A 27,179-nucleotide genomic window follows, 5' to 3' on the forward strand; every position below is an offset into this window, starting at 1 on the left:
GCTCGTCCCCGGTGGGGGCTGTCTGCTGCGGGCATCCCCGGGGTCCTGCCCCGGAGACGCCGGACTTGGCGGGGCCTCGCGTCCCCCCCCCATTATCACGCTCACTAGGGCCTGGCCAGGGTCCCTGGGTTCCTGACCGTCGGGCCACCAAGGCCGTCTGCAGGGCCAGGAGAGGACCAGGAGGCACAGAGATGACTCACCCCATCGCCCCTCCGTCATTCAGACCTAGACCCCAAATCCTACACCGGGCTAAGCTAACTCCCTGCCTCCCTGCCCCACCAAAGTCCAAAGTTCCGGGCCACTAGTACCTCCCTGGGGGATCCCAGGGCCATCACTTCTCCTCTTTTGGCCCCTTCAGCGAAATGGGACCAGAGTCCCTACTTCAGCTCCTAAGGGTGCTGGGTGAGTAACAGGGGCCGGATACATGTAGTCTATCTGTGCTGCTCAAGTGGGGGCCAAGCCGCCTGGTGTAGGATGCAGGCCAACGGCCGATTAAGTCAACACACAGGCGAAGTCTGACGGGGGAGGGAGGGCATTTGGGCAGAGGGCACAGCTTAAGCAAAGGCCCAGAGAGCCCGACCTGTTCAGGGAACTCAAAGTCATCACTCCTGGGGAGCTGACTGCAGGCAAGGAACTGGGCAAGGCCTGTCCCTCCACACCACAGCCTCTGTCAAGGTACTCTGTCACCAAGTGCTGGCTGGAAAGTGCCGGGGGCGCCCAGCCAGGTCCCGCCTCTCTGGGTTTGTTTCACAGGCCCAGGCCTGGTGAAGTGCAAGGTCCAGGAGCCAAGACCACTTGAACTAGAAGGTTCCCATGTGAGGAATTACTGCAAGTCCTTGCAGGAACCATCAGAGACCAGAGATTGGCAGATGAAGCTTCACCCCGGCAAGGTGGACAGACCCACCCCAGCCACATACCTCCAGTGTGTTGTCGGTGTACCCCACGTGTGTCCCGAGCTTCTCCCCCCCTCCCACTTCCCGACCTTTGCTCAGGCCATACCCTCTCTCAGAGTCCTTCCCTTTTTCTTGCCATTAAAATTCTGCTCGGGGCGCCTGGGTGGCTCAGTCATTGAGCGTCTGCCTTCGGCTCAGGTCGTGATCCCGGGGTCCTGGGATCAAGCCCCACATCGGGCTCCCTGCTCCGCGGGAAGCCTGCTTCCCCCTCTCCCACTCCCCCTGCTTGTGTTCCCTCTCTCGCTGTGCCTCTCTCTGTCAAATAAATAAAATCTTTAAACAAATAAAATAAAATAAAATAAAATAAAGTCCTGCTCATCCATCAAGGCCTGTCCTTCCCTCGGCCCCCAGCACCACCACGAGGTTCTCAGTCCTCTGCCCTCTGGGGAACTCAGCCTGTCTGTTCTGGCTTCTGGGCCTTCTGCCCTGGGCACCCTCCCCCGGGCTCTGCAGAGGAGGGTGGGAACCTGTCCACAGCCCATGGCCAGGGCAGGCCCAGGAGGCCCAGAGAGGCCCTCTGGGTACCCCTGGAGTGAGGGCCTGGGGTTCAAGCCACACAGGCCGGCTCCACCCAGGCTGCCGGGTCTGGCCCTTTGGAGAGCACCAGGGTGCTCTTTCCCAGTGGGGATCTCTTCCTGAGCACAGGTATGGAAACAGGGCCACAAGCCCGGGGCGGCCGGCATGCCTGGCCCAGTGCAGTGTCCTGCCCGACAAAGAGGGGCCTTCGGGAAGCTCGCTCCGTCCTCCGACTTGATGGGACCTCACAGTTGGGACTGGGGTCTCTTCCGTCAGACGTCAGACCCAGCAGGACTTGGACCTGCAGGAGTGAGGGGAGCTGGGCAGGGCACTGCAGGCCGAGGGGACTGCCTCAGCGAAGGCCCGGCAATGGGTCTGCTCATTTGCATGCAGGGGCCACCAAGGCAAGAGCTGCAGCCGCCACCACGGCTGCCTGAGCAGATTTGAGCTGAAGCTCTGTTTTCCTTCTGTTCTTGTCTCTCTCTCAAGGTCAGAGCCAGAGCAGGGACAGGAACAAAGGCGTGCGTCCCCCATTCAACCTCTCTGCGCCCGCTGGCCGCTCCTAGAGGAGAGGCCCTGGGGAGGGGGGGCAGGGCCACTCCCAGGCCTGGCCCCCGGGGGGGGTGGGGGCACAGGAAGAGCGGCCCAGCTGCTCCCGGGGACTCCTGCCCTGCTGGGGGCCACTGTGGGCACCTCAGAGGCCCTGTACCCTCCCCGGGCTGGCGGCCGTCCGGCCTCCAGGCGCAGCCAGCACGGGGGGTCAGCTGGGGCCAGGAGTCATTCTGGAGTAAGCTTCCTCTGGAGTCAAGAGTCAGAGATCACGTTCCCTCTGGGAACAGGGGTCAGTCTTGGGTTCAAGGCTCAGGCAAGGTCAGAGGTCATTCAGGGTTGGCTGTCAGCCCCAGGCCCAGATCCAGAACAGGGTCTCTGATGGGGTCTGTCCCTGTCCACCCTGGTCTTGGGGGTCTGCCCCACACTCGGGGAGGGTCTTGTCCAGGCCAGGCCCAGACTTGGCTCCTAGCCTGTGTCTAGCACCCCCGACCCCCACCACCTGCTGCCAACAGTGTGAGCCTCCGTGGCTTGGGATCAGCGTCTGCGCCCTTTCGCCTTCAAAGGCTGCAGCGCCAGGGAAGAAGCTGAAACCAAGCGGGAGAAGTTTCTCAAAGAATAAATCAGACCCAGTCTGCCTTCTGCTCTGGCTCCAGCGGTCGGGGCAGGGGCAAAGAGGGGGACCCCCGTCAGAGCCAGCAGAAGAGCTCCCCTCGGTTCCTGGGAAGATGCCTCGCCTTGACCACAGCCAGGGGCCAGCAGGCCGGGCCAGTCTGAGGTGCCAGCTTCCACCTGCCCGTTTCCCAGATGGGGAACTGAGGCCGGGGTTGGGTCCTGTCTTAAGCGGCAGAGCAGGTCAGCCAGGAGCCAGAGACCCGTCCCCCGTCGGAGCCCAGCACGTGTGCTGCTGGTGATAATGGTGGGGGATCGAGGTGCCGGGAGGGGCCTGGAGGGCTCTGGCCGTGGACCTGCGCACACCCACCCGGCGCGGGGCAGGGGCCACCGGTGTGTGTGTATACCCATGTGCACGTGTGTCCCGTGTCATGCACCGTGCCTGGGTGGGAGTGCGGGACGTGGAGGGAGGTGGGGCTGCTGGAAGCCCCCCCGCGCCGTCCTCGTGCACACCCGGGCCCTGGAGCCGGCAGGCCCCGGGCGGGGCCTTTCATCTCCAGCTGACAGGCCCCTCTCCTGGCTTTTAGCCGCGGAGAACTTCCTGCTAATAGTGCAGTAACCTTGGCAGGGGCTGCCAATTACTCGGCGCTCGTGGGGGCTGTGGGTGCGCGGTGACTGCTGCCGACAGGCCAGGGGCCGGGAAGCCGGCGGGGCACCCCACCCTGCCTGACTGGGGTGGGCACGCGGCGGCCGGGCTTGGCAGGGGGACATGCAGTGTGTTCCCAGCTCCGGACGGGAGAGCGCGGGGTCTCTCCTGACCTCATTAGAGTAATTAATGTGCCTTTTGAAGCTCGGAAAATCGCTCAGAGCTGTGGGAAAGGGGCTCAGATCACAGGGCGGGAGAGCTGGGGACGGTGTCTGCATGGCTGTTAAAAGCGTGTCCCAGTGGGTCTGATACAGAGAGAGACGGAGAGACAGAGAAACAGACGGAAACGAAGAGCAAGTGGAAGAGGCCGTGCAAACGGAGAGATACAGACAGGCAGGCAGGCGGAGGGTCAGAGGCAAGACACACGAGCACTAAAACAGAGACCCACAGCGGCAACAGACGGAACAGGGTCTGTGACATCTCCGGGCCTCCAGGGACGCTGGCTGCGCTTCTCTGACCTTCGCGCTGGACCCTCAGTGCAAGACCCTCCCAAAGAACAGGGTGGGAGGAGCAGTCAGGGAGGACTTCCTGGAGACACCAGCTGGCCACCAGGGGAGAAAGGGGAGATGTGAGCAGACGTGGGGGGGAGGAGGAGGCCAAATGAGATGCCCAGGGAAGGAGACTAGGGACCAGCGCGGAAGACCCCAGCTGGAGAGGGGCGGGCCAGCCGGCCGTGCTGGAGACCGCCTCTCCGCACCCGAGCAGCAGAGTGGACACGGCAGGAAGCTCAGCTGGTCTGGGAGGTGGACGGGCCCACGGGGCTGCTGGATCCCGATCGGTCCATGCCACCCTGGATGTGGGGACAAGGTGGGGCTCAGGATGAGGCATGAGAAACGGGGGCCCAGCTGGGCCTATTTCCCGACCTGTACCATTTGGTTCTGGGGCACAGGACAGGCCACACCTCCCCCCCACCCCCCGCCCTGCAGGCCAGCAGGGGAAGAGGCTGGGCAGCACAAGGCTGCCACCTGGTGGCAGCGCTGCCCAATGACACGGCTGTGACGCGTCCGCCCAGCGGCCAGCCTGGGGGAGACCTCAGGCTGGGCGGCCACCGGCCAGCCCGTCCCCTCTGACTCTCTAGGATCAAACTGACAGAGGGCTGGGGGTGTCAGGCCAGAACTGGAATCTGCCCAGAAGCCGCAGCTCACAAGGGAAACCAGGCCCACAGAGGAACCCACCAAACTCCCCACTGGGGATGCTTGCACAAACGCCTGACGGGGGAAGGGCATGGTGGGCACGGGGTCCTAAGGCCGCAGGGAGCTCCAGCCCCCTACACTACTGCCCCGGAGCTCCTTGGGAAACACCCCCAGAGGTGCCCGAGGTGCAAGCAAGGTCAGGCGGGGATACCGGAGGGCATGGCCCTGCAGGGGCTTCAGGTTTAACAGAGCACAGAGGACGGAGCCCTTGAACGCAGGTCTGACCTACAAAGGAGTTCTCTCCGGGCCCTGACCCAATGACCAGCAAGATCTTTATCCAGGCGGGTGACGGCAGGTCTCCCCCGGTCCCCTCCCCCTGGGTGAATCATCAGTGGGCCCCCGAGACAGCTAGGTACAAGTCCAAAGAAGCCCCGCTTGGTCACAGATGCGAGCACTGAGGCCCAAAGGGAGCCCCGCCCCCACCGCCTGTGCACCGGCGTACAGGGCTGGGCCCCAGGCGGAGGACAGCGCCACACACACCTCCACGGCTGCCTTTATTGTCCCCAGCCCAGACAGGTCCCTCAGCCCGCCCCGCCACCCACCAGGCTTTAGCTCAGCCGCCTCATCCCCACAGAGCAGGCTGAGTGTGGGGGTGCCAGTCCCGCCCTTCGCCGAGGCCTGCGGGAGGCTCCCGGGGCCTCTGGTTTCTGCCCAGCATCCTGCACAGTCCTGTCTGGGTCAAGGGCCGAGGCGGCGTCGGGCTGAGGAGCAAGCGAGGCAGGACCCACGGGAGCTCTCAAAGCCAAAGCCGGAAGGGGACCAGCGGAGTGCACTGGGAGGTGGATGGGCCCACGGGGCTGCCGGATCCCGATCGGTCCATGGGAATGGGTTCTGTCTCTCGTCCTCTTCCCGGGGCTTCTGGAAACGCCGCCTTCCTGACCTGAGCATCTGGAGGGGAAGGGCAGGGGGTGAGACCCCGTGTGCCTGGGGTCCACCCTGTAAGTGACGCGCAGAGGCCTCACCTGTCCAGGCCCTCCACGGTGGTCCACCAAGGCCCACCTCCCCCAGCTGCTGGGCCCTACCAGACGGCCCACCTGAGGAGGAGAGGTCCCCCAGCCAGAGGGGATCCCAGACCCCACCAACAGCTCCCCTAGGGGCCTGGAAAATCACAACTGTCCCCTGGCCTCTCGGCCTCGTGTCCACACCCCTCGCCCCCAACACACTCATTCGGGGTTGGACAGGCCTTCACTCCTGCTCCGGCCCTGTTGTGGGCTCTGTGCCCAGTGGCCCCCGATACTCCTCCGGGGGCTGGGGCCACAGAGGCCATCCCCAGTGACGAGACAAGAGCCCCTGGAACTCGAGGGGGGGACTGCACTACCATCTCAGAGTCCGTGTCTCAAAGACGATCTCCTCATCGCTGTCCAGCGATACCATCTCCCTAGGGTCGTCGGTGTCGGCCAGAAGGCCATACCTCCTCCGCTGCGGCTTCTTCAACCTGCAAGCAGGGAAGGCAAGCTCAGTGGCCACACGGGGGTGCGTCCGGGAGTGGGGGTGCCTCACACCCTGTCCTGCTTCCCACCTTCCCTGTGACCAGCCTCCTCGGCCAGACCCTCCTCAAAGCCTTGCTACCAAGCCTCCTAGTCTGTGTGTTTCTTTTGTGTCCTAACAACCAGTGACTCTTCATGGCTCTGATGGTCCTCACGGCTCAGGCAGAAGCCCTGCTTCCGACCCCCAGCCAGGAGCAGGGAAGGGAGAAGGCCTGTTCCCGACCCCGGCCAGCAGCAAGGAAGGGAGAAGCTCCGCTCCAGACCCCCAGCCAGGGGCAGGGAAGGAAGAAGTCCCGCTCCTGACCCTCCGCCGGGAGCAAGGAAGGGAGAAGCCCCGCTCCAGACCCCCGGCCGGGGGCAAGGACGGGAGAAGCCCCGCACCGGATCCTCTTCCAGGAGCAAGGACGGGAGAAGCCCCGCTGACGCGTCCGGAGCAGCGAGCGCTGGGGGCGCGGTCACCGGAGCACCGGGAGGGGCCGTCGGGAGTGTCTGGGCACGCTCTCGGCGCCGCGCGCAAAGGCCCCCCCGGAGGACGGCCCTGCAACTGGGCCCGACGGGAACGTGCCTGCGGAGGGTCCACCGGCCGACCCGAGCAGCCGAGCGCGGCCGGCGCTGGGGTGACGCAGAGAGGCCTGCGCGGCCGGCCGCAGGCGACCAGGGAAGCGGAGCAGGCGGCGGCGGGTCGCGGCCGCTTCTGTCGCCAACGCGCAGGCAGCCGCAGTTGGGCGGGGACCCGGCCGCGGCGGGCGGAAGCTCGCGGGAGGCCGCGCCCCGGGGACGGCCCGCCCCGCCCACGTGACGGCCGCGCCGCGCCGGGGGCGGGGCTTCGCGCCGACACGTGAGGCGCCAGGCGCACGACGACTGGCCGCTCCCGGACGGCGGGGCGGCGCGCGCCAGACGCACCTGAACGCCCGGATGAGGAAGTAGAGCGCGGCCAGGCCGCTGAGGCCCGTGAGCACGTAGAAGGAACGCAGCAGCTGCGCGCCCGGCGAGCCCGGCGGCCGCGAGTACGTGCTGTTGTGCGGCGAGCCCGGCTGGCTCCCGTTCGTCACGGCCGGCGTTGGCGACAGCGTGGTCTGCGAGGCGCGCGGCGGCGGGGGCACGGCCTCCTCGGCTCCGCACAGCAGCGCCCACAGCAGCAGCGCCCGCAACAGCAGCAGCAGCAGCAGGAGCGGCGGCGGCGGCACGCGCGGCCCCATGGCCCGGCGGAAGCGCTGGCTGCGCCCGCCTCCGCGAGTTGTCACTCATTGGCGCGGGGGCGGCCTCAGCCAATGGCCTGCGGGGGCGGGGCCTGACGCCGGCAGACGCCCCGCCCCCTCGCGCATCCCCGGGCCCTCCTGGGCGGGGTCCCTGCGCCCGGCCGGCTGCGCGCGCACCAGAGGCTTCCCGCCCCGCCTGAGCCCGACTGCCACACGGAAGCGCCTCCTCCCTGGGAAAATGACTCCCGGATCGCACGGTGGGGGCCAAGACCAGCGCCCGCAAGACCGCCTGGCGCAGTGCTCTCCAGACGCCCCGTCCCTGCCAGGGCCCCGGAGACTGCAGCTGTTCTCACCCTGGGGGGGAGGGGAGCAGAGGGGGAGGGCATCTTGCTCTGGGCAGGGGGCCGCCCCCCACCCGTGGGAGGACTGCAGACTGCACTCACTGGGCTCTGGGCTCCCTGCCACCATCCTCCCCACCCTACTGGGAGTTGAGGTGAGCAGCACGGGGCCTGAGGCAGCGCAACCGAGGGTCAGCCCCAATGCCCTGCACGCCAAGACCGGGGCAGGAGGCAACCAGCCCAGGAAGCAAGCTCGGCCCTGCAGGCAACACAAGATGGGAGGCTCCAGGGGTCACTCTACCAAGACCCTGGGGGAGAGGTGCCCGACTCAGATGAGGGGGCCCAGGGAGCACCACCACTGGGCAGCCTGACTGCCCCTCAGAACCTATGAGAACCGCCCGAGACAACCAAGTGACCAGGTGGTCTTTCTGGCTTGGGCCCTGAACAAAGGCCAGGAGAGGGTTTCTCTGGCACAATCCCTCCCCACTCAGGCCCCACGGCGGCAACCCCAAGCCAAACTCAGATTTCTGTGTGGACACACCAGTCCTTTATTCAAATCCGACGTCCACGTCCCGCTGCTGACAGTGAGTACTAGTTGTGGTGCAAGCTGCCACAGAGCTGATCCTCCCGGAGCAATGTGAACCCTGGCACCTCAACTCCCCAGTGATGCACCTGCTGGAAAACAAGCAGCAGGGGAGATAAAGAGGGGTCCAGCGGGAAGCCCACAGAACACTGTCCCGCTGGGGTCACGGTGGGGCAGGAGACCAGGAAAGGAGAACCCACTGGATGGGCGAGGCACAGCCAGGGCCAAAGGGCCTCAAATCACCCACCCCAAAATAGCACTTACAGGTAACATGGTGTGAGGCCAGGTAGCCGTGCCTCTGGCTCTTGCTTCCAGGTGAAGGCCCTCCTGGGACAGTGACCCCAGGTCATCGCTGCTCTCTGGCCACCTTTCCAAGTCACACTGGCTTCCCTTCAACCTGCCAAAGCAAAGAAGCGTTATGCCCAGCGTCCTGGCCACAGCTGGTATCTGCCCCACCCCCCCCGAAACCATCCACGGCTCCTACTAGGAGGGTCTCAAGCTAGTTATTGGGGCCATGCCGGCAGAGGCCCCGTCACAGGCCGGCGTGCCCAGGGTGGGCCTGCGCCTTTCAGATGGGCCAGGCCACGTTCCACCCTTAAGCAGAGCCAGCTACCCAACTGGGATGGAGCTGCTTAGAGAACAGTGTGGGGCTCTGGGAAAAACTCATGGCGGCAACAGACATCAGAGAAAGCTAGTTAGGAGCCTGAGGTAAGGAGGTCTGGAAAAGACTGTCAATTGATGAACAAAAATTCGGTGGTCTCCAATCCTGCTTATGGATCGAACCTACTCTTGAGGTATGACTGCCCGGGCCGCTCGCCTGGCTGCAGGCGGGGAAGGGCCAACGGCCGAGGTCTGACTTTAGTGCTAACTTAATTTAAAAAAAAGAAAAAGAAAAGAAAAACGGTAAAGGAGAAACAGTCAAAAGAACATTCCCCAGGTACATAACTTTTACTTTCAAATGAGCTCTTGACAAGAGGAGGGATGCGGACACGAGCAAAAGGAGTTACCTCGAATTACAGGGCTATTTCCACATATGAGCTAGCCAAGGGAGCAGCTTGCGTCTCAGAGGTTTCTGTTGGGCGCACAACACTTCTGTCCTCCGAGGGGCTGCAGCTTCCATAGGCTAGCGGTGAAAGCTCAGAACTTGTAAAGCAACAGCAGAGCTAGCTAACAAGCGGGTCAGTCTGTGGTCGCCCAGGGATGCTGCCTGCCGTCCACTCTCTGGCCTACCTCTAAACTAAGGCGGTCCGGGTTGGCGTCATGTGCCCGAGTGTCCACCGTCCCTGCTAAGCTGCCCACCCCATCACCCACCTTCTCACCTAAACCGGGACCAATGGCAGTCAGCTGTCACAAGGGGCCCCGGCAAGCCTTCCCTGTCTAGCTCTCCAAGGGCCTCAGGCAGGACGGGCAGACCTCCTTCTCAAACTGCTCTCTGCTCAGTTCCAACTGCCTCGAACCGGTAGCAGGGAGTGTGTTGTGCAATGAAGGGAAATTGTCAGAGCAAGGTTCATTTCAGACGGTCTTTTAATCGGCTTCGTGAAGCCAAAGAAAACTGCGTACAAGAATTCCTTAACCACTTCAAATACAACATCAATGGGATATGCATACGTCTTCCAGTAAAAAAGGACAATATAAATAAACATTTTCAAGAACCTCTCGAGGGAACGTCTGCAAGTCTACTGTGGGTCATACATAGCACAGAAGGGCCGGACAGGCCAGGCCCAGGGCAGCCAGAGTACCTCTGCTCCTGCCGCAGGATGGGTCCTACCAGCCACACTCAGAAACATTACACAGAGTTGGAAAAAAGCCACAGCTTGCTCAGCTTCCGACAAAAAGCGGATTCAGAGTCCGTTCAATCTTAAGAGAAGTGAATCGGGGCACCCAACTTCACGGGCCTGACCCCACTAAAAAGAGAAACAAAAAAGGCAACACAACCAAAACCAAAACCCACACAACCCCCAATGATTTCCTAAAAAACTTATGGCTCGTGGTAAAAAGAAAAAAAAAAATCTGAAGTGCTTTTCAAAACGTTTTTAAAACCCTTAAAAACGGACAGCGCTTCCTTAAAAAGAAAAGTCTAGTAATGAGGCCATCTGGGGGTCAGAAGCAGTCAGGCTGTGTTTGACAAGATCAGAACGGATAAGACTACAAAAGTGGGGTACAAGGAGGTGTGTTCACTACACATTAACGATTCAGCGAAGCTCCCAAAATCTTTAAATATACAGCCATTGGAAGGACGATCTTGAGCAGGAAGGATTTTTACTCGTTGTGTGTAGCTGAGAACAAGAAGCAGGTACAGTGTAAAGGCACTGAAGCACGCGACAAGATGCAGCATTCCACTCCCGGGTCCAGACCTGGAGGGCTCGGCCCTGCAGCCTCGGGAGTCACCAACCCCCCCCACAGCTGAGGGCAGGGCGGCAGGGCCAGGCGGCCGCACATGCACTGATGCTGCCTGCTCGGGGGGCCCTCACTCTCCCTTTCCTTCTTAGTCAGTCTGCTTTTGCCTTTACGTTTTGGAGTAGAAATGGCTGCTGGCACAGAGACCAAGAGGGCAGTCTTGTCCCTTATGGGCAAGCACGGTGACAAAGTCTGAGTGTCGCTCGCAGAGGGCGCCAAGCCTTACTGAGCTCCCACCGCAGGCCCCGGCAGCGTGGTGCCCTTGGAGTGTGGCTTACCATAACTGTCGTAGCTGTCTCTGTAGGACCCGCCCGAGCTCCGGTCACCATAGCCGCCACCTTGACTCCGGCTGCAAGAAAGACACTTCAGGCTACTCACGCCATCTGCAGCAGCGCTGCGCTGCCCTGCGCCAGCATCCGGAGAGAAGCCTCCCACACACCCTAGGCAAGACCTCAGCCGTCACCTGCTGTAGTAGTCTCTGGAGCCTCCATAACCCCCACTCCTGGACTCGAACCGGCTCCCCCCGTAGCCTCGGTCCCCTCCTCCTGCAGACAGGGATGAGAAGAGCTGAGCACCATCGCCTACCAGCAGTGTCCCCGCTGTGTTCCCGATGGCCTCAGGCCCTGAGCGTAGCACTTACCTCTGGAGAACCCACGGCCCCGGCCTCGGCCCCCTCGGAAGAAGCCCCGGCCCCCAGCGGAGCCACCTCGATACCCACGGGATCGGTTGTCAGATGACTTGCCAGCCTGGTCTACTCGGATCTGTCGCCCGTCCACAGACTGGAAACCAGAGATTTGCACGGGTTAGCCTCTGTGCTTCCCCACCCTCTCTGCAAACCCGGACCTCCTGCACCCCCAGAGCAGCACCCCTCACCTTCCCGTTCATGGCCATCATGGCGTCCTTGGCATCGTCAATGTTCTCAAAGGTGACAAACCCAAAGCCTCGCGATCGCTGGGTCTCCCTGTCTTTCACGACAACCACTGTGCAGAAGAGATCTGGAGTCGGCCCCCAGCCCTCCCCACAGGCAGCCCTGCTCGGCCACCAGCCCAGCTCCAGCCTCACCTTCAGAGATCTGTCCGTATTTTGAGAAGACCTGCTCCAGCGACTGCTCATTGGTATCAAAACTCAGCCCTCCGACGAAAAGCTTGCCTTCGTCTGATGCCATGGTGGCCTGCGGCAAACGCTGTTGAAATCCTCACTGAGGTCCTCCAGGGGCTTCACCGCACCCCCCCTTTATACAAACGACACTGACTTGTGGGGTGAACGCTGCAACGCCCTGTCTGCCCGCCTCCAATCCACACCTGGGACTGCTAAGCTCGAGCAGGCCCTCCACCCCTTGCCCGCCCCGGACCCCTTGCCCTGCTCTGTGCAGAGCCCGACCCCACAGACTGGGCGGGCTGGGGCCGCACCCCGGCTCTGCAGCGCTCCTCAGGGCTGCCCCGGCCGTGGGACCCCACAGCTTCAGCCAGGCTGGAGGCGCAGGTGACGTTTAAGGCAGGACACCCAAGGAAGGCGTCGGCCTCCATCGTGGTTCCCCCTCTGTGAGCAGGAACCGAACTCCCAGCCTGACCACCGGGGCGGGGAGTGGCAAAGTGCTTGGTCCACTGTGGGGCGCCGGGGAGGGGCGGGGGGCGGGGCCTCCACGTGCAGCCTGACGTGTGGGGCTGATGCCAACTTAGACCGACTCTTTACGGGCTGGGAGAAACCCCGCCACGTAGCTCCGGAAACACAGGCCAGAACGCGCGGCGGACCGCGCCTCTCGGACCCTAGCTCGGGGACCTCGGAGGACGCCGGAACTGCGCTGCCCTCGCGCGACTCCAGCGGGAGGCCGGGAGCGGCGGCCCTGGCCACGCAGCGTGGCCCCGCCCACCGCCGCGCGCATGCGCCCCGCGCACGCCCTGCGCCACTCCATCCGGGCACCCGGCACTCCCGCCATTTCGCTGGGCGCAGCCTCGCGCTCGCGGCCGCCATTTTGCGGTGGCGTCCCGCTCGCGGAGGGCCAGGCCCGAGGGAAAGACGCCCTCCGGCCACAGCTTGGCCCGGTGTCCCGCTGCCCATCGCCGCCGGCGGGGCGGACTCCACCCCGGGCCCGCCCCGGCACCGCCCCCGCCCAGGGGCGTGCCGCCGCCGTCCCGCCTCCTCCGGCCGGCCGTAGGCCGCTCGCCGCCCCGGGCCCGTGGAGCCGGCGCCGCCAGGGCCCTCACCACTGAGTCGGGAAGGTCCCCTGACGCAGGCGGGAACAAGGCGCAGCACAACGAGCCAAGCCTCCTAACGCGCGAGTGAGGGGGGGGACGCCGAGCGCCCGGCCTTAAGTACGCCGCCGCGGGTCCCCGCCCCTCACCCCGCGCCAGCCAATCCGAGGGCTCGGGAGCCGCAGCCGCACCTCATATTCATGAGGCGGGGGCTGGGCCGGCCCCGGCCCCGCCCCCTCCCGTGCGCGCGGGCTCCGGGCGCGATAATTGGCGAGGACGCGCCTCGTCCGCAGTCCCCCGCCCGCGGCCCGGAGGCGGGGCCGGCGCGCGGCGGGGCGGGGCTGACCCACTTCCGCGTGCCCGCCCCCACCCCACTTCCCGGCCTGTGGCGGGGAACAAAGGGGCCTCTGGAAGCCGAGGGCCCAAACTTCCAGGGGATCTCCTGGTGTGGCTCGAACTCAAGACGTGTGCTCTGCTCCAGCAATCGCCGCCAGTGCAACCTTAGCCAAGTCCCATCCCCACCGGAGCCCCAGCTGTCAGTTCACCTGAACCCTGACATCATTCTCATATACTTGTCAACGTAACCGACACCCTGGTACTCCCAGGACCCCACGCTCCTGAATACACCACTTCATGTAGTCGGCCCCAAGGCCCACCCAAACCCCAAGACTGAGGAAGCCCCACGTGTATGGATGGATCCCAATATTCTCCAAGATCCCATTTCCTCCTACTTCTGAACTTTGGGGCACCCCAGTTTCACACAACCTGCTTTGATCTGCTTGGTGTGGTGCCCACACCCCCATACTCACCTAGACAGACCCTTCCGTGCATTCCAGCTCTAGACTGCAGACTGACCCCAACCTGGGCACCCAACCCCACCACTGGGGCCAGCACTGCACCCCAACATTGGTCTCAACCCTTGGCCTCCCCTCCAGCATGTGCTCTGGCCTGGCCTCCTGCCAGCACATAGTTCTGCATACCAAGAACAGACTCATTACCCATGGTGGGGTGAGCAATGCTCTGCTCCTCCCCCTGTGCTTTTTCCTGTCTGGGGGTTCCAAGAGCTCTGCTATCTGGAGAACCAGCTTTGCAGGAACCCTCACCAGCAAGATTGCTCCTGGGGAGTCCCAAGACCACTTTATGGGAGTCCCTTTGTGGCCACCATTTGCCCCCTGTGCAGGCTTTGGCTTATGTTGTCTCTGGTGACCCTGGACCCCTCCATGGGGTGGACAAAACTAGCGCAGAACCCTGCCTGCCCAAGCCCTGCTCTAGAAAATCTTCAGAGGGTAGACCCTCTGCAGAAGAGTTGGGGGTATTTGGGAACAGAGCCCCCCACTTTGTTGCCCACCGCAGAGAAGTCCCAGCCGCACTCCAGGCCTCAGACTTGCTCCCACCCTCAGGCAAGGACATGGTCTCCTGTGACAAGATCACGGGGACCCTCCTCAGTTCAGGAGCCCCTTCCCGCAGAGCAGCTCATGACTCATCTCTTTGCCACCCCCACTGCACCTCCCTGCCCCGCTGCCCCATGCCACAGCCCTCCCTTACGACTGACTCCCCGTCAGAGGCAGCCTGCTGCTGCGTCAGCCTCTCACGCAGGGTGGTTATTAAAAGGAGCAAAAAGAGACATCAGCTCTCAGCTCCCTTTGCCTCCCAGCCAGCATGGGGGCGGGGCCCAGGTATGCCCAGCCCAGGAGCAATTCCCCGCCGCCACCCTTTCTGATGTGCTCCCCTAGCAAAGTTAGGTCAACGGCTCCTGGCTCCAGCCCAAGCCGGGTGTCCCTGCAGCCGCGGTGGCCCCGAATCATTCTCTGCCCCTAGGCCCCCGCCCCCACTGTTCTGTAGTTCTGAGTCGGCCTTCTCCTGGTTTTGTGAAGTGCTCTGTTCATTCATTCATTCATTTCGCCAGCACACAGTTATTAAACGTTTACTACGAGCCCGTTGCTGGGTACCGGTCTCCATGTATACCCACGACTGTCCTGGGTTCCCAGCACAGAAAGGACCCATACCTGGGGACACCTGTTGCCAGGTGCGCCTGCTCTGGGCATTGTATGGAAACTGTGTGCTTGCGTCTCAGGTGTGCTGCCTGTCTCCGTCCCTGTGTCCGTGGTTTCCCGCATCTGCGTGTCCGTGTTGGGGGCGCTCAGGGGTCTGGGACCACCTTCATCGCTGTCGCGACCGCTGCGCCACCCTCTCCCCATGGACACGAGGGGGCGCTGCAGCCTCGCTGTCACCCCAGCCGGGGGCTCCGGGTCCCGTCGCAAGCTCCAGCGTGGGATGGGGTCCTCGTCCCGCCCACAGGCCTGGCCCCTCGCCTCTGCCAGTGCGCTGGGAGGGGTGGGTGGCGGGGGGTGGAAGGATGGGGCTCAAAATAGCCGCGGGCACGGGAGAGGCTGCTATTCGCGGCCTGGCCGCGCAGTGCTCGCCGCCTGCCCGGCGGGACGGGGATTATTAGGCCGGGAGGTCCCCGTCGGCGCATCTACAAATCGCGGCCGCGGAGGGGGCGCCCGCCTCCAGGACCACTTCTCCCACCGCGGTCCAACCCCTCCCCGTCTGGGCGCCCCACCCGCGGGCGTCGCCGTGGAGACGAGGGCGGGGCCACCTCGCTCCGCGGCGCCCCCTCCGCCTTCCCGCCGGGCCGGGCCTCTGGACGCCGGGTCCTCCCCCGACCCTGGCTAATGACCGGGCGGGAGGCGGTAATGAGCGTCTGGGTCCCGGACGGGCGTTGGCCGGGATGAAAGGCGCGTGTGTGGGGGGGGACCCTCAGGCCGCGTAATTATCGCCCCCTCCCGGTCGGCCAGGCGGGGGCCGGGACCGTGCACCTGGCGGCCTCCCGGCGGGGGCGCGCAAGTGGGACCGTCCTGGCAGAGACTCGCCGGCTCGCCTGGCCCAAAGCCGCAGGGCTCAGAGCCAGGGTGGGGGAAGCGGAGACTGGATGAGTGTGCGCGTTGCCAGGTGTGGTGCCCCTGTGTGCCGGTGAGCTGGGGAGTCGTGGGTAAACAGAGACACAAGGATGGCTAGGGACTGTGCCTGTGTGGACGGGAAAGTGGGGGCTGTGTGTGCGCGCGCGGATACGGAAGTGTGTGCGTGGTGCTCCGTGCGCAAGAACACAAGGGGGTTGTACACGGACTCCAGAACGTGTGCATAAGGGATATGGATGTGGGATCAGTCACGGACAGGTCTGCGTGTGTGTGCCTCGGGGGACAGGACTCACAGAGCATATGTGCCCGTGGTTGGTGGCGTGACTCGTGCCCCCGGGGTGGGCAGAAGTGCTATGTGTCAGCGGTGGCCAGGGTCTCCTAGGGCAGAGGACAGCTACAGGAGGCCAGAAGCCCTGCGGAGAAAGAGTTAAACTGCCCTCCCCCAGTTCCTACCTGCATGAGGAGGTGGGGGCCCTCCGAGGTCTCTAGGAGGCCCCAGGTGGCTACCAACTGTGAACACAGGAAACTCAGCTGTTTGCCACCCTGGGGAGCTGGAAGAGGTTGCCCCTGGCCTCGGTTTCCCTCCTGTTCCTAGGAAGGGGTCTCCATAGTGGAGAATGTGCAGGACAGGGGCTGGGGGCACCCAGTGGAGCCCCCTGTGAGTCAAGGCCCAGGAATGTGGAGGCCGCCACTCTTCTGTTCCTGCCCAGGCTCCCATCCCAGGATTGCAAAGGCCAGGCAAGGCATGGTTTGTGTTGGTGAGCACAGATTATGGGGCGGGACCCAGGGACACACAGAGATACACCTGTTGTGTATTTGCAGCCCACCTGTGAAAGGGCGAGACCTGTGGACGTCACACGCCTGCACGTTTGCTCTTTCTGTACTTGCAATGCTCCACAGACCCAGATGGTGACCCCTTCCTTTCTACGGAGGGAAACGGAGGCACGTGTGTGGCAGGAAGCACACAGATGGACAAACACACATCAAGTACAGCAAACGTATACCAGATGTCTGTGGAACGCCAGAGCTTGGGCATACACAAAGACCCCTGTGTGCTCACGAAAACCCCAAGGCTTGCCTTGGTGGGGGCGGGGGACACAACCCACTGGATTTTGAGACTGGGGAAGGGCTGAGGTACACACCTCCCCACCCCCAGGGGTAGGAGGAGCTGTCCCCCACAAGTGTCCTATCCGCTCACTTGACCTTGGCCCCACACTCAAGATGTCACCTACACAAGGAGGGGCTTGTGGTATCTCCATGGCAACACTGGAGTGGCCAGAACGGAGAGTGCCCCCATCCTGTGGCAGTTGCCGGGGGCTCAGAGAAGACAGCTAAGCTGCTGTGGCCCTGGGCGGCCAGCACGAGTGCACATCCCAGCCCCACGTGTCCGTGCAACAAGTGTTGGCGTCCCACAACTGTCTGGCTCTTCCTTGAAAGTCGGGGATGGCCGGGTGCCCAGCTGTGCAGGCTGCTGTTGCCAGGCCCCCCTCTGGGCCTCAGCTGCCCATCTGAGCAGTGGGTGAACGAAGGGCTGCCAGCCAAGGACAAGAGCCCACCACGGGGCACGTGGGGTTCTCTGCTTTTTCTTCTATTGCAGGACACACAGAAAATGGTCTGATGCTCACGCCCCCTTCTTCCAGGTCCCAACAGGGATGGAGAGAGTGAGTGCACGCACCCCCGCCTGTCCCCAACCCGCATCAGCAGGTGTCTGCTCCTCCGGTGGGCCTAAAGCCATGGAGGGTAAGTGGGCAATGTGTGGCTGGAGCGATGGGTTGTTTGGGGGAGGGTGCTGCCGTGGGTGACAAGTCTCTGCGGATCTCAGTGCCTGCCCCTGCTGGGTGTGACTTTCAATTTTGTGGTTTTCTTAAGGGAGCTCTTGGTCCAGGGTGAGAATGGGGGTGCCATTGTTTTGAGAATCATAGTGTTGACTGAGGTTGTGGCGGCACCAAAGTGTGAGCTGCGGCCAGTGTGTGCGTGTGTGGGTGGGGGTGTATTGCAGAGCCAGGAGCCTGCATTCAGGCGGGGATCCGTATCTACCCCTTAACTGTTGAGGGGTGCACTTCTCCTGAGCGTGGGCGGGAGGGCGGCCTGGCCGGTCTGGTGGCTGCAAGGGGCCCTGCGTGGGCTCTCTCGGGGGCTCGTGGGCAGTGTCTGGGGGGTGGGGCGCGTGCAGTACGGTTGTACGCAGCTGTCTGGAGCCCCAGCTCCCCCTGCCTGCGGGTGACTGCCTCCCCTCGCGGGCGGCCCCGCCCACATTCCAGAGGAGTTAGGGGGTGCCCCCTACAGCCCCTGCCCACTCCCCAACCTCTGACCCAGCCTGAGCCCACTCCCTCCGTCCTGGGCACCCAGTGCTGCAGCAGCTGGTTCCAGGGAGGGGCAGCCGGGCGGGGGTGGAGGCTGGAATGTGTGCCGGGGGTGAGGGAGGGCCCCCTCCCCCCTCCGGAGAGGGGGCGGAAGAGGGGAGGAGTCGGTGGGGCAGAGAGACCCAGAGGGGAACAGAGACAGACCGAGATACTGAGGAAAGCAAAATGAAAGAGGAAGAGAGAACAGGCCAGAGGCAGGAATGGCAGAGAACTTAGGAGACAGAGGGGAGAAGTCGAGGCAGCAAGCCAGGGACAGGGACCCAGAGGGAGGGCCGGCACAGGGGCAGGGCCACAGGTGACAGCAGCCCCGCCCCCACACCGGGGCTGGGCTGCTCACCTGTCCCGGGTCACACCTGAGGCTGCCTGTCCCCTGCCCTCCCAGGGCGGGGCAGCCGTGGGTGGGGCTGGAGTCAAGACTCCTGGGTTGAGCCCCAGCACCCTTGGCTGTGGCTTGGTAACTCCCATTCCCAAGGCACTGGGCCCGGTGGGGGCAGCTGTGCCCTGGGCACCCGCCTGGTGCTGGGGGTGCAGGAGCGGGCTCCGACGGGGCACAGCTCACTCCCATCTTCCCAGATGGCTCCTTGCCAGAGGCCCGGCTCCTCCCCAAGGCAGGCCCTGATCCTGGCCTTTGGCATTTCAAAACCGTGGAGCCAGCCCCAATTACCCATTTGGCCACCCCCAGGGGACTCTGGCCCCAAGCAGAAGGCAGTGACCCCAGTGACCTTCTCCTGCTTGCCCACGGCTGTCTCATCATCCAGGAGCACTGCCCACCTGGACCCAAGCCTCCAGTCCAGACCGCACGCCTTGGCAGCCACACCTGTCCGCACAGCCCGCCCGACCCTCCACTGAGTCTTGCGCCTGCCCAGCCTGGGGCTAACTTTGGACCAGAAGTTTTGGCTTGCATGCTCCCCACCTGGCAGCGCCTGCTCCTGGTCACACCGACCGCTGCCTTCTCTGAGCAGACTCCTGGTCACAGCCAACCTTGCTCCCCTCCCCCAAGCCCCTAGCTCCCCGCAGCCCCCTTGCCAACCACCTCGCTATGAACCGGAGGCCGCCTTCACACAGTGCCCCATCTGTCCCTCCTCGGGCCTCTCCTCCAAGCCCAGGCTGAAGGCCCAGCCATCCAGCCACCTGAATGTTCTGCTCCCTGGGGGCCACTCTCAATCCTCAGCCACAGACTTGGGGAATCGCCCCTTTCGGGTCCTCGCCTCGGCGTCTTCCTCCCACCTTTGGTTTTCTCTCCCCCAACTAACTTCGCAGCTGCCCCCCCCCCACCACACATAAATACACCTGCTTGCACGTCTCCAGGTCGTTGCACATGCTGTCTCCCACCTAGGGGCACCCCTTCCCTCTTCCAACGCTTGGCAAACTCCTATTCCTTTGGCAAAACCTCAGGCCAAGTGCTCTCCTCCCGCTCGCCTTCCTGCGCTCCCCCCGCCCGGGGGCTGCATGCTCCCCCAATCCGGAGGTCGCGTCACCGAGTCGAGGAGGAGGGGGCAGCAGACAATGCCTGGACGTGGAAGGAGGGGTGCGAGCGAACGCGCCGGTGCGGGGGTCCACGTGCGGCGCCCCCCGCTACGCCCCCTCTTCCGTCCGGGCGCTGCCGAGCCGTCAGACCCTCAGCGCGCCTCCCACCCCCAAATTTGCAGACGCGCGACCACGGGGAGGGGGCCGCCCGCCTCCGCGCCGCGCTTGCGCACTCAGCCGGCCAGGGCGCGGTCCCACCCTCCGGCGCTAACGCCGCGCTGTCATTGGTGCGTGCGGAGGAGCGAACGGCGGGGCCACCAGTGAGGCGTCCCCCCGGGGTGGGCGGGGCCTGGGCCCCCCGACGCGCGGACGGGGGCGAGCGGGGCGCCCTCCCCGCGGTGACGTCAGGCCCGATTCGCGGCGCGTTGCCGTGGAAACCGCGATTCCATTCCTGCGGGTTTCCGGGGGCCACCCCCTCCCATTCAGCTTTTTCCTCAATGGGAGGAGGGGGCGGCGCAGGGCAGAGACCGCCCCCTGCGATCTCCGCAGACCCAGTCCTCGCCGGGCCTCAGTTTACCTTTCTCTCACGTGGCCTAACCTGCAGACCCTCTGGCCGCGGCTCCCCTCGGCCAGGCACCGCCCCCTGGCTAGGTGTGTGCGCTGTGCGCCCTGCCTAGCGGGGAGGAGGCCAATGGCCCGCAGCCCCCACCGGGGTGTTGTCCTCCTAGGACCCCAGGGCAGGGCCGTGACCCTTGGACTCCCGGGCTGGGCGCCAGGCAGCGCCCTGAGGGGTGGGTTCCCGGGCAGCAGGGCAAGTGCCCCCCGCCCTCAGCGTGCACACACAGCTTGCGATTCAGCCTGTGATTCAGCAGGTGCCTCAGTTGACACCTCCTTCCACATCCCCCACCCAGCCCTGTGGAATCACCTGGGTACAGCCCTCAGCCCTGACCCCCAGGGGCAGCTGCGTGGGCGGAAGCTTCCACCTGAGCTGTCCCACCCACGCCTCCAACCTGTGGCCGTTGACTCTGAGGTCTGGAGAGAGCAGCCTGACGTGTGGCATCCTACCTTCCTGCCGTGGGCTTGAGATGATTTTGGGGTGACTGGCCAGGGAGAGGGGCAGAAGGTCCTTCCGGAGATGCTCCCAGGACACTCCTGGCACGGGACCTGTGTCCCTTACCCATGGGGTCCCTGGAGCTGGGCTTGGGAGGGCAAGGGCTTGGGCCATCGGAAGTCTGCCCAGGAGTGGGTGGACACTCCGATCCTCTTGGGCAACTGATGTTTCTCTCTGGGCATGGGGTTTTCTCGTCTATCAGTTGGGACTACAGTTAGTTGTAACTTCTGGGGGCAGTGCTGTTGACTGAGGAAGCACAGGTGAGTCGGTGCTGTCACTGTCCTGCCTCTGCCCAGTCCAAGTGGATGACAGCGGGACGCCAGAGGACTGGCCCCTGGCCCGGCCCTCAGGGAGATGCCAGTTGAGTTAGTCCCCTAGGCAGTGCAAGGGCAGACCGGAGAGGGGTGTTCCTGGTAGGGCACGGCCCGGACAAAGGCCTGGAGGCTTGATGCATGACCGTCAGGGCTGGGGAGCACTGGAATGCAAGGCCAGGGTGAGGCCAGAGAGGGGTGAGAGTTCACCTAAGGCTGGGACGGTCAAGCCAGAGGCCTTGAACACAAGCCTCAGGCCCTGGGGAATCATTGATTTCCGCTAGAGAGCGTCTGGAGGCCAGGCCCCCAGGAGGGGGCTCTGGTAGCCTCTGGGAGGGCTCAGGTCAGGGGCCGGCCCACCCAGGCAGTACCTCCTGCCCGGCCCAGCAGTTGGAGCAGCCTCCCTGTCAGCGGCTGGGGAAATCGAGGCCCAGAGTGTGTGCTCAGGTATCCCTGGTAACAGTTCCAGGGGTCAGTCCCCAGCCCACTTCCCACAGCCGGGAACTGAGGCCCCACCCAGGGCGCACTGTAAGCAGGCAGCCCTGTGCCCACACCCTGCAGGACTTCCGGCCTCGGGTACCGGGGAAGTGGCTGGCCCCTCCCTCCCCTGCTGGGGCAACTTCCTGCCCACCCTCACCTCAAGCCGGGGAGGGAACGTGGGAACTGTTCTGGGATGCAACCCCCACCCACTTTCCAGCTCCCACTACCTGAGATGGTGGGAGAACCCAGCACCTCACCGGGCCGCCTGATCACCCCAAGCCCCCTCCTCAGAGAAAGACCCACCCACCGTGCCACTTCCAGGCATGTAAGACCACCCATCGTACCTGGGAGCCCCCTGTGATGGCCAAGAGCCCCCACCCCCCACAAGCGGGCAGCACATTCACTCGTTTCATTTTCTGTTTATTACTTGAAATCACGGTGTTTGTATAGGTTTATCTTTCCCAATTTTGTTTTCATACAGGAAACTCAACGCAAGGTGCTGGGACACCCCACAGCCCGAACCCTGAGGGTGGGTAATGCTTTCTTGGGGAGCCCTGGTGAGGGCAGAGGGGGGCGGGCTGGTTCCTGCCTGGGGCCTCCACCCTCAGACCCGCGGAGGCACAGGTGTTATTTAAAAATCGTTTAAAAAAAACCAAAACAGAACACATTTAAATAGGTATCCAAGACAGTTCTTCAAAAACAAACCCACTCCTTTTTTCTCCTTTTTTTTTTTTTTGGAAAATGAAAACAAACAAAAAAACAAATCCTTGACCCCTACCCTCTGACCCCTCCCCACCCACCCCCCCACAAAAATTTTACAGAGCTACAATTAACACATGATGTTCACATCTGAAACCATTAACTTTAAACACATAAGGGGGGGCGGTGTTCACCTACGATAGGATGAAGGAACAGGCAGGGGGTGGGGGTGTCTGGAGGACAGAAAGGTGGGGCAAGGACAAGACTGGGGGGCAGGGGGCAGGGCCCGATCATCTCCATTATCAGTAAAAAATAAGTGAATGAAAAAAAAACTCCACCCCCATTGAAATGGCCCCAGTAGAGGGCTTGTCCCTCTGCCCCAGGGGAATCTGGGGATACGGGCACTAGTGGGGAGGGTCCAATTTAGACCAGCAGCGAACCCCCCCCAAGGGGGTTAATGCTACACAGCGTCACCCCTACCGGGGGCTTCACAGCTCAGCACCCCGTCCCCTCCTGGCTGCCAGAGGGCCTCCAGACACAGCCCACAGGCCCAGATCCCTCAGGTCGGGCCAGGAAGGAGCGCTGGGGGTTATTTCCCCTGTCCCCCCAACCATTTCTCTCCCGAGTTTTCAAGAGACTCCCAACCACTATTGGCTCAGAAAATTAATAGTCTATAAATACCCCAAGCTCAGAACAAAAAGGGGGTGGGGCAGGAGGAAATGGCACAGTGCGTGGACACGAAGGCTGGCGGCTGTCTGTCCCCCTCCCTCTCTTTCCTACTCGGGAGAGGGCCCCACACCCCCACCTGAACCCCGAGGCAGGCTGGGGTCAGCCTACTGAAGCGCCTTGTTTCTTTCCCCTGGAAAAAGAGACCAAGAGAAAAAAGCACAGATGTGGAGGAGACCCGGCCGTGTGGGTGGCACAGGCGGTCTCCTGTCTCCGGTCGCCGTGGGGCCGGCCGGCCGCCCTGGAGGCTGGGGCGCAGCCGCAGCGGGGCTTCCCTCCTAGGCCCTGCCCGTCTGTAAAGTGCATCATGAGGCATCTACGTTTTTGACTTAAACCTGAAGGGGTGGGGGCGGCTTCCTCGTCTCGTCCCACTCTCAACCATCTGGAGTGACTGCTACATATCTGGAGCTTGGGAAGTGGGCGGGGAAGGACCCAGCTCAGGCCGAGGATGGGAGCCGGCGACGGGAGGAAGAGGCGGGGAGGTGTGAGCTGAACCAAGGAGGCAGGAACCGAGTCCATGGAGAGTTCGGAAAACCATGGTAAGAATGGAAATTAAAAAAAAAAAAACAAACAAAAAACCAACAAAACGAAAAAAAACAAAACAAAACCAGAAAGAAGCTGGCGGGGAGGGAGGGGCCCCCCGCTGCCCTGACCGCCTGCCCTCCCGCGTGCAGGCCATGCCGGGGGACTCCCGGCCCAGGGTGGTCGGGCGAGGGACGCGGTTCCTAGGCCACCACGAACTCTGACTTAATGTCAGGATTGACTTCCGGCTTCCAAACGGAGTCCTCGAAGTCGAGGCCCAAGCCAGAGGCCTCGCTGGGACCGCCACCTCCCCCGCCGCTGGTGGTGTCGCTGCGGCCGGCCTTGCGGCTTGGCGGCCAGTGGTAGGGGCCGCGGGCGTCACGCCGGGCCTTCCTGCGGAGCCGCTTCTGCTGGAGCAGCAGCTGCAGACGCTCCACCTTGCAGCGCGTGGCCCGGTTTTCCGTCTGCCGCAGCCGGTCCCCTGAAAGGAGGCAGTGACTGTGACCCCTGAGCCCCTCGGGGCAGAGGCCAGACACCCCCCCAGGCGTGAGGCACAACCCAGCCTTCCCGGGCGCTGAGAGAGGGAGCCTCGCTCCAGAGTCCGTCGGGTCCGTGGCGGAGCCCGGGGCGCCGTGAAGTTCCTGGGACTCGAGGTGTCTCCGGCCCGTCTCTGTGCAGGCTAGGCCGGGTCCGGGACGGGTGCTGAGCACGCCGCCCGCACGCCTATCAGGTGCTGCACAGGCCCTAGGGCCGGTGCCTTGGTTTCCCGTTCACGACCTGGGCTGCGGGCCCGCCAGACGCAACAGGGACACTATTCGGCGGACTCGGGATTTACTGGGGGAAACCTGGTCTCTGGGGGACTCAGGCTACCCGGAGCAGCTCTGGCCCCCTCCTTCATCAGACTCGGCCATTCACAGAGGCTCCACCTGCCATCTGGACAAGGTGCCGGGGGGTGGGGGGGCGGCAAGAAGGAAGTACCCCCCTCAGGAGAGGACAAGGACACTTTGTGCCCTCAACACACATGCTCCCTTCTCTCGGCTCCAGTGCAGAGCAGGGCGAGAAGCAGCTGCCGGCCCCCCCAGCCCCCCCCGGGTCAGCTGCTCTGAGCAGCGCACAGAGGGGCCTTGAACAGCCCAGGGACGGGTGGGGCAGCTGGACACTCACCCAGCGGCTTGCACATGCGGGCCTGGCTCAGGGAGGCCGGGGCTGCGGCCGCCAGCTTCTCACAGGAGGTAGTTTTGGGGGTGAGGTCCGGGGCGGGAGACGTGGGTGCGCACTGGGCATGGCAGCGCAGCTGCGTCAGGGACGGGGGCATGCCCTGGTAATGCCGCGTGGCGCTCAGAAGGTCATTGAGGATCTGCAGGATGGTGCCAATGTCACGCCGCGGCCGCCCGCTGCTGTCCTGGCAGTTGGGGTGCAGTGTGCCTGCAGGAGACAGGGGAGTCGCTGCTGAGCGCTCGCGTGACCAACACGTGGCACTCGTAGGCAGGTGGGACCCCGGGGCGGGAGCGAGGCACACGGGGGCCCACAGCCTCCTGCGTGGTTGTGCACGTGCCAGGAGACCCCGGGGTGGGTGGGGGGATGGGTGAGAAGGTACCCCACCCCCGGCCGGCCATCTCTGGGGGGAGCGGGGGGGGGGGGGGGGGGCGCAGGGGTCCTGTAACACCTACCAGAGAAGGTCCCTGAGAAGACCCCCGGGGCGTGGTTCACGAAGCTCTCGATGACGGCGCCGGGTTTGCGGGAGCGGGAGGTAGGGCTCCCTGCGGGGGTGGGGGTGGGGGTGGGGCTGCTACCAGCGCTGGCAGGGGGCGAACAGTCCATCTGCTGGTCGGAGAGAGGGAGGCATGTGAGCTGTGGGGCGCAAGGAGAGTCCCTGGAGTCCAGAGTCTGGCGGTGGCCTTTGGTACAAAGCACACATCTGGGACTCTGAGCCCCTCCCCTCCGCAGTTCCGGGGACAGCCTGCCTTCCCGGCCCCAAGAACGAGCCCTCCCCAGACTCACCTCAGAGCAGGCGGGAGAGGCTGAGTGGGATCGGAAAGAGCCGGCGGTGACAGGTGAGGGGGACGCAGGGGCAGGGCTGCTGGACATCGGGGGGACTCGGGCAGCACTGGACACGGGCCGGCAGGGCGAGGACACGGGGGCGGTCATGCTGGGGTCGCCCCGGGCCGCAGTGGCTGCGGCGGCGGCGGCGGCCAGCACATGACGGGGCTGCAGTGGGGCGTGCTGGGCGGCAAGCTGCAGCTGGACGAACATCATGTGGTCACCCACGCGCAGCGCCAGGGTCAGCGGCGAGCGGCCAGACAAGAAGTCACTGACCTGTAGAGAGGAGCCCCGTCAGCGCCAGGGCCCCAGCCTGCTGCGCGCCCCCAGCCCGGCCCAGCCCCGGCCCCCCGCGCTGTGTGACCTGGGGCCTCTCGCCGCCCCTCTCTGGGCTCTGGGGTCCCTGTCGGTGCCACGGATGCTTAAATAAAATGAATCGGTATTTCCGGAAGACGCCTCCGCCAGCCCGGCCCGGCCCGGGCGCCACTGGGGGCTGTGGGGGACAGAGGCGGGTCAGATGGGGGGGCCTGGCCCTCCCTGGCCAGCTTGGTTCTTTCAAGGGGAAACTGAGGCCAGAGGGGGCAAGGCCCAGTCAGCAGTCACTGCCCTCGGATAACCCCACCCTCCCAGCCCCCAATGCTCTGCCTGTGAATATGGGAGGGGAGCCAATCTCAGACCCCCTCCCAGTTAAGCCACCCAGGCAGCAAGTGGGCGGGAATTCCTGGACAAATTCTTCTTCCTAACCTTTGCTTTCTCAAGATAAATATTTATCTGTCCTGGGTGGGGCTGAGACTGAGGGGGAGGCTTCGCTGCTGCAGGAGGGGGCCCTGATGGTTCTCTGAGGCCTGGGTCCTGTGAGACCTCCACGTAGCCTGAACGCAACCCCCCAAATCTGGTGGGTGGTGGTGGTGGGGGGTGCATCTGAGCTCAGTCTGCACTGGGCTCCTCCTCTGGAGCCTAGCCAGTGCTGAGCTTTCCCCAGGGGCCAGGATGGTGGTGGTGGTGGTGGGGGGGGGGGGGGTTTCTGAGAAGTGACATAGGCCGGGATGACTCAGAACCACCGCCTCCCAGCCCTCCGCTGGCAGCGACTGGCGTAACCTTCTCTGCTTGGGGGCCGTGGGGAGGAGGCGAGGGAGGCGGGCAGTGTGCAGCCCCCACCCTGAAGCCTGGACTGCATGGCACCCCCCCCAACCCCAGAGACTCCCCTTGCAGGAAGGGCCTGGGTTGGCTTCCCAAGAGCAACTGGGGAGTCCCCCCCCACCCCTCCACCCTGCAACTTCCTCCCTGGGGAGGGCGAATAGGAGGGCATGACTCGGTGCCAGGCGGGGAAACAGCCCTGGGAGCCCAGTCACTCCGCCCAGTGCCCCCCCCTCCTGACGCAGGCACCCTGGGGCGGATGTGAACCAAAGACACCCCTGGCCCCCCTGCCAACCGCAGGCCCCCCATGAGCAGAGAGCTCAGTTCACATCTTCACCAGGAAATCCAGTGTGGCCCCCAGCCAGCTCCCGGGACCCCAGCTCTGCCTTCAGCCCACCGGCCCTCCTGATGGCAGACCACCCAGCGCCAGTGCCCCTCTTCCTCCTTGCTAGCTAGCTGGTGAGGACAGGATGCTACATGTCGGGGAGGGGGCGAGGGCCTCAGGGCAGGAGGAAGGGAAGCCGCTGAGCAGGTTTCCTGCGGCCAGCCCAGCCCAGCCCACCCCCTAGCCAGGGCGGGCAGCAGCCTGCTTCCCCCACCCTGGCAGCGGGCGGATAGCTGAGGCCTGTGTCACCCTCCTGGGAGGAGGGCCCCGCCGCCAGAAAAATGAGGAAAGGAGG

The 27,179-nt window shown here is 64.1% G+C and overlaps 3 protein-coding genes across 9 annotated transcripts in view; all 3 read right to left on the reverse strand.

Moving 5' to 3' along the window:
- Positions 1 to 5,006: 5,006 nt before the first annotated feature.
- On the reverse strand, positions 5,007 to 7,276 carry FAM174C (family with sequence similarity 174 member C). 3 transcript variants are annotated; one of them, XM_021705356.1, is made up of 4 exons: positions 6,920 to 7,276; positions 5,941 to 5,964; positions 5,326 to 5,417; positions 5,007 to 5,260 (listed from the first exon to the last, which is right to left on the reverse strand). In XM_021705356.1, exons 1-4 carry the CDS (start codon positions 7,213 to 7,215, stop codon positions 5,208 to 5,210), a joined length of 465 nt encoding a protein of 154 aa, XP_021561031.1. In that variant the 5' UTR covers positions 7,216 to 7,276; the 3' UTR covers positions 5,007 to 5,207. The 3 variants fall into 3 exon arrangements, with proteins under 3 accessions (XP_021561031.1, XP_021561030.1, XP_021561032.1); XM_021705355.1 differs by having other exon boundaries at positions 5,007 to 5,417; XM_021705357.1 differs by having other exon boundaries at positions 5,007 to 5,417; positions 5,848 to 5,964.
- A 2,366-nt stretch (positions 7,277 to 9,642) lies between these two features.
- Positions 9,643 to 12,809, reverse strand: LOC110593941 (cold inducible RNA binding protein). Of its 2 annotated transcripts, XM_021705392.1 has the most exons (7): positions 12,738 to 12,805; positions 11,596 to 11,704; positions 11,407 to 11,513; positions 11,174 to 11,312; positions 10,997 to 11,078; positions 10,812 to 10,882; positions 9,643 to 10,412 (listed from the first exon to the last, which is right to left on the reverse strand). In XM_021705392.1, the coding sequence occupies exons 2-7, from the start codon at positions 11,696 to 11,698 to the stop codon at positions 10,396 to 10,398; spliced, it is 519 nt and encodes a 172-aa protein (XP_021561067.1). In that variant the 5' UTR covers positions 11,699 to 11,704; positions 12,738 to 12,805; the 3' UTR covers positions 9,643 to 10,395. The 2 variants fall into 2 exon arrangements, with proteins under 2 accessions (XP_021561067.1, XP_021561065.1); XM_021705390.1 differs by lacking the exon at positions 9,643 to 10,412 and having other exon boundaries at positions 10,419 to 10,882; positions 11,596 to 11,764; positions 12,738 to 12,809.
- An 8,975-nt stretch (positions 12,810 to 21,784) lies between these two features.
- The window catches only part of MIDN (midnolin), a 14,265-nt gene continuing 8,870 nt past the window's right edge, over positions 21,785 to 27,179 (reverse strand). The window contains exons 5-9 of one of the 4 annotated variants that reach the window (XM_021705085.2): positions 25,727 to 25,855; positions 25,324 to 25,638; positions 24,993 to 25,143; positions 24,487 to 24,747; positions 21,785 to 23,803 (exon numbers count right to left, since the gene is read on the reverse strand). In XM_021705085.2, the coding sequence (XP_021560760.1) occupies positions 23,526 to 23,803; positions 24,487 to 24,747; positions 24,993 to 25,143; positions 25,324 to 25,638; positions 25,727 to 25,855 (1,134 nt within the window). In that variant the 3' untranslated portion in view covers positions 21,785 to 23,525. Of the gene's footprint in view, positions 23,804 to 24,486; positions 24,748 to 24,992; positions 25,147 to 25,323; positions 25,639 to 25,726; positions 25,856 to 27,179 lie in introns of all 4 variants that reach the window. The other 3 variants (XM_021705084.2, XM_044918771.1, XM_021705086.2) reach the window with 3 other exon arrangements.

Source organism: Neomonachus schauinslandi, chromosome 1 (assembly GCF_002201575.2).
Source record: "Neomonachus schauinslandi chromosome 1, ASM220157v2, whole genome shotgun sequence".
Classification (NCBI taxonomy): Eukaryota; Metazoa; Chordata; class Mammalia; order Carnivora; family Phocidae; genus Neomonachus; species Neomonachus schauinslandi.